The sequence below is a fragment of the Pundamilia nyererei genome, unplaced genomic scaffold (assembly GCF_000239375.1).
Source record: "Pundamilia nyererei isolate P.nyererei 1_Seehausen unplaced genomic scaffold, PunNye1.0 scaffold00376, whole genome shotgun sequence".
Classification (NCBI taxonomy): Eukaryota; Metazoa; Chordata; class Actinopteri; order Cichliformes; family Cichlidae; genus Pundamilia; species Pundamilia nyererei.
This window is the reverse complement of record NW_005187777.1, coordinates 388,583-394,263: the sequence shown is the minus strand read 5'-3', so window position 1 is coordinate 394,263 and position 5,681 is coordinate 388,583. Positions and strand designations below refer to the sequence as shown.

At 38.4% G+C, this 5,681-nt stretch overlaps 1 protein-coding gene across 1 annotated transcript in view; it reads left to right on the top strand.

Moving 5' to 3' along the window:
- Positions 1-5,681, top strand: part of pth2ra (parathyroid hormone 2 receptor a) — a gene marked incomplete at its 5' end in the record, with an annotated part of 57,684 nt that overhangs the window by 14,376 nt on the left and 37,627 nt on the right. The window contains 2 exons of the mRNA XM_005752732.2: positions 1,137-1,320; positions 5,271-5,424. Coding sequence (XP_005752789.2) covers positions 1,137-1,320; positions 5,271-5,424 — 338 coding nt within the window. The remainder of the gene's footprint in view (positions 1-1,136; positions 1,321-5,270; positions 5,425-5,681) is intronic.

The window sequence follows — 5,681 nt, the reverse complement described above, 5'->3', positions numbered from 1 at the left end:
ACAACAACAACAACAACAACAACCTCCTCCCTGCTCTCTTGAACATAAATTATGGAAAAAACATCTGGTTATTTAAACTTACTTTATACATTTGCAGTTCAAAATTAGGTGGAGACATTATGAATTCATCATACTGTGAAGGCATGAAATGTAAACACTACACATGTTTGAAAGGTCCGTCGGAGCGCAGCTGCCTCGGTGTTCTCTACCACAGTTAACCACTTCTTAAAATCCAATTAAGGAAGAATAAAAACACATAAGCTGAGCTTCAGTCACACGTTTGAACAAACTCCAACTGTTGAGTAAAATACACCAAACAGTTGCATCATCTTCAACCCTGAAGACAATGACTTGGCCACTCGTTTAACAGGAGTTTGCAAGGATTTGTTCTTAAATTAACCCCCCCTCTCTCTGCCTCATGTTCCTGTACTGCTCATGGTAATTATATGCAGGAACAACAGGAGCAGGGACAGCAACACTAATACTTAAATAGTTAATATTTGTTTGCAAGGCTTTACAGTTTTTAATGCTCTCTGTGTTTACTGCAGCAAAACAGAACAGAGATATAGAAGTGCTGCGCTGGCTTTAACAGAGGCGTACTCTTATCCTTGCACAGCTTTATAGCCAGAGACCCGTGCTTACAATGAGTTTGAAAATCCTTGAGTTTCTTTACCGGCCATACGGTGGAAAAACTCAGTACACCTGTGTGTCACGGTGCTCTGTACGTCGATGATTTACAGGGCAGGCATGTGCTGCATCGACAGTTTCACTCCTCTGACAGAAATAGACAGGATCGCTGAGGATTCGTCCCCTCTGTCAGCTCTGTTTATCTACTATTCACCAGCTCCTCTTCCTGTTGAGGCTGAATGTTGCATGAAACTGGTGGATTATTTTCTGTTAAATGGAACACACATATACACATTCAACTCCTATAGCTGATGTTACAGAGATGACACAGGAGGGAAGAAGATCGTTTAAACTCTCCGGCTTTACTGGTGTTTGTGGTCATGAGATCATGTTTTTATACTTTTTTGCATTTCTGCTCAACAGTGCCACAAGGGTAGCCTTGGACTCATTTCATCATTTATGAGAAATGCTTTGCAGTTTTTATAACTTTGTCTTTGCTTGTGTGGCAGGCGTCTTCACTGCACCAGAAACTACATCCACATGCACCTCTTTGTTTCCTTCATGCTACGAGCAGTCAGCATCTTCGTGAAGGACAAAGTTGTGTATTCCAGGGCGGGATTGCAGGACTTGGACTCTGCTCTGCTCGACAGCTTAAAAACTGTTAGCATAGCATCACTGGACAAGTCGCAGTATGTAAGTACCATGCACATTAAATAAGATCCAAATTAGAGATGTGGTACAGTGTTTGTTGGAATGAGTGACTTTAATCAGGCTCAGCAGGTGTCATTACACAACAAAGCCAGATTTTGTTTCTGTGTATTTCTAAGAAAAATAGATTTTACTCACTGGACATATAAAATTCATGCAAATATTTTGCACATTAATATATTTTGGATCTTAATGCAGCCGTTCACACCAACCATATAATTTCACAGGATGAATTTGCAGCATTTATTTTTTGAATTGAACCTGATTTTTCAGATGCAAATAAAAAAACAGTATTGATTGAATTATAAAAATCCTCATAAAAAGCACAGTAGGGTAAAATGAATCCAAGAGAAATGACAAACTCAAACATCAGAAAGCGTGCCAAAGGAAGGAAAGCAGTGAGAACTGCTGAGGTGCTCGTAAACAAACAAGCTAACAAAAACAGACGGCAACACATGAATAAATATGCACACAGGGCTGATGAGGATCAGGTGGAAACAATCATGAAATCACAAAGAAAATGATCTAATCTCAGTGTCCACCCTCACACACTTGAAGCATCATCCAGCTAAGTCTGTGGGGGCTTATGGGTGTCCCACAGTCAATTTGTCAAGTGCGTGAGGACCCTTTGGTGGATATTTTGAGCCTTTGTGCAAACTTTCTCCAAGTCCAAACGTCTGCAGAGTGGCCTAAGGGAATTACTCACACAACACAGTCCCGGGACATTAAACATGGGTTGCCTCAGAAGAAATCCAGTACAGGAAAAAAAGTTAAGAACAGAAAATCTTTGGGCAAAGCAACCACCCCAAACTTTGAATAAAATCAGAAGAATTAAAAAATGAGTAACAGGTTATTTGACAATGTCAATGTCAAATAACCTGTTAAAGGTTATTTGACATTGACAGCCAGGATTTAGACCCAAGACAAGATTAAGCTAAAAAAAGCCCCCAAAAAACCAGATTACTCACTACAGTTACAAATTATAGATTATCACCACTGAGAATAAAATAAGAACAAACTAAGAAGAAAAACACAAAGATGAAACAAAGAAACAACCAGAACTCGAGACCAAAAAACCCAAAACATTGAGCAAAAGTCCCACGATTCAAAGTGAGGTCCTTAACATCAGACAGGAAGTCTTTAAACGTGTTGACCTCAAAGCTCTGCTGCTGACCAATCAGGTGACGTCACTGAAGTCAGCGAGGGTTTTGTGGGGTTTTTTTTTATCACTGGGTTGATGTTTGAGACTGAACCAACCAGACAAAGGAAGCAGAACAAGACACTTTCAAAATAAAACACGACAGAGAGCACCACAGAGCACAGGTGGACACCATAACAACAAAAACGTTGATGAAAAATCCCCACAAAATAAGCATGAACTGTATGTCGCAGGAGATGTGGATCTGAATATGAAGAAGCGGAACAGTACACAGTGAACACAACGATGGGATGTTTTTAGAGAATTTTCTATGAAACAAAAACAGAGAAATGTCTAATAAAATGGAGTCTGATTCATTTATAACCCCGAGCAGCTTATAGACAGTGACGCCAAAACTTCTAATGGTTTGACGTTACTGCTGATGCATTTAACCTGTGTGACGTTCAGAGGATGGGTTAACAATTCTATTTATTTATCCATTTATTTTTTTTTGCTTGATCCCTCGTAGGTTAATTTGAATGTTGTAAACAGCTCTATTAGTCCTAATTATGATGTTAATAACAGGTGACTTGGGTGTTTATGTGTACCGATAACATGATGACATGAAACAGAACTGCTGGCTGTGTTACAGGTTTTTCTGTCCTTGAAAAGAAGGATGAGACATTGTTAAAGTGAGCAGATGAAAGGTTTTTGTCCCGATTTTTTTTCTTCCTTTCTTTGAAGCCACATGAACACGTACGCAACGAGAAATGGCATTCACTTTAGATTTGTTTGTTTATCCTGGGTTTTCTTCCATTTGTGTGTATTTAATTTGTGTAAGTCACCAGTTTTAGACTACATTATTATCCCAGCTACAGACCCCTTGTATTTGGTATTTAAATTTCATTTGTCTTGCTGTAGCAAACAAGAGCAGAGCTTGTTTTTCCTGTTTAAAGCTTAGAGTCTTGTAAGCAGCATTGTTAGTATTAATTATTCGGTTTGCACTTACTGTACCAGCTGATTTAGTTATTTAAATGTATTCATATTATTCAGAGGAGCAATTCCACCCTCACAAGCTTGTTAATTTAAATGATTAAATAAGGTGCTCTGGTAAGAAAACGTAAAGTTCCAGAAGGAAATACAATGAATGTTCATTGATGAGCAACATGTTTCAAGGTGAAACCTTTAGTTTGGAGTCCACTTACCTGTAGCTGGAGCATATTTGCTCCAGGAAACTGAGATAATCGCTTGAATACTTGAATGACTCAGCCTTTGAGTCTGAGACAGTCGGAGCCACAACCTATACCATCACATACTGCCTGTGATGTATAATGGAGCATCTACTTGCATGAGTTCTGCAAGATTGTGTACTGTATATATATGGAAATGGGTGGAAACACATTCTCACCTTTGGCAGGACTCTTCCACAGAAAATGTCCTATTTTCACATTCCAGACTGAAAATAAGAGGCAGTAACGTTTTAAGTGAGACTTCTCCTGCAATGACTGCATTGCAGGAGAAGTCTCACTGCTTTTTCCTTTAAACATTAATTCAGTGTGTGACTCGTCCCTGTGAGAAGGTTTCCCCACTGAATGTGAGAGCAGACTTCTAGTGTTAAACTATTCTCCACACAGTGGAGGTAAACAAATCATATATGCGGCACACTTAGGAGTTGTTTGGTCCCCGAGTGAATGCACAGGCTGGACTGTAGCAGGACTGAGTATGAAAGTCTAATGTGATTGGTACTCATGGCCATTGATGAGTGGGCTTTGATCAGTGGTTGTTGATCAATGGTCAGGAGAATTTGCATATTAATGATGAAAGAACTGACCTCCCAGCCCATTGTTCATTCAGTGGTGCTGGTTTCAGTCATTATGCAAATGTCCTGTTTATAAGATTGAAACATGCAGTCAGCTGAGACTGAAGACGTCACCTGGATGAGTGACGAAACATTTCTCCCACTGAAAACATCCAGATGAACAGAATCAACTTTTGGAGATTTAATTTGTTGTGCACAAATTACCAGGGTTATTATATGTGTTGTCTTAATTTTAAAGATTTGTTTTTAAGGAAACTATTTTTTACAGTTTTAGGACTGGGTTTGCACACTTTGATATCAATTTTCCACAGTTTAAAAATGTTTTAATACTTAGAGTTAAACTGGGTGTCTAGAATACAATAATACGAGTTATTTTGGGGTTTTTTTGTCTCTTTTTTTGAGATGTCATTAATCTATTTCCCCCCACACTTTCGTTAACTTGAAAAACCTTGTAAGTTAAACTTTTTGGAATTTAATAACACTGTAATAATCTTTAAATCCCGGTACTTTCAGTCCCACTACTTTAATCTATATAGTGTCAGTTCTATTGTAACAACTGAGTAGTGAGTTTAGCAGACTTCTATCATACGATTTTACTTTTCAGAGATGAAAAATGACAAAGAAAACAATCCAGTTTACGTCTGAAACCTTTACGGTATAAAATTTAGTGGTTATAGCCTGTACATGTCACTAATCTTGGAATCATACACAAACAATGACATAGTTAGCAGAAGCTGCTTTACTCTGTTTATGTTCTAGTTAATAACATATTTGCCCATCTTTGTGCAAATTTATACAACAAGCTGCTTCTGATTGTAATGAGATCATTTCCTCTCTTATCATCACCTGTGGTGTTTGAATACTTTGAAGTACTGTGATCATCGCGTGTGTCAACACACAGACATGCAAAATAACTGCATAATAAGCTGCATAATACTAGTTTCAAATAGGATCTGATAAAACTGTTAATGCTTTCAGATTGGCTGCAAGGTGACTGTGCTGCTCTTCATCTACTTTCTGGCTACCAATTACTACTGGATTCTGGTAGAAGGCCTTTACCTCCACAGTCTCATCTTCATGGCCTTCCGATCAGATTCCAAATACCTCTGGGGTTTGATACTCATCGGATGGGGTAAGCACTAAAAGATTACATTACACATAACGCAGTTATGAAGGAGGACAAAACGTGACGAAAGCATCAGTTCTGAAGTTTATGGCTTCATTGCAACTACAATATGACATCATATGTAAAACAGCGCTTAATGTTTCCAACATGCTTCAGAGAAGAGACTGTGTAGGGGAATTTCCAAACCTTTCGAGCAGAGTTAAGTGAGTGATTAACAGAAGTCAGTTTTATATCTGCAGTTTATTGTTGTTTTGATGGCAGTT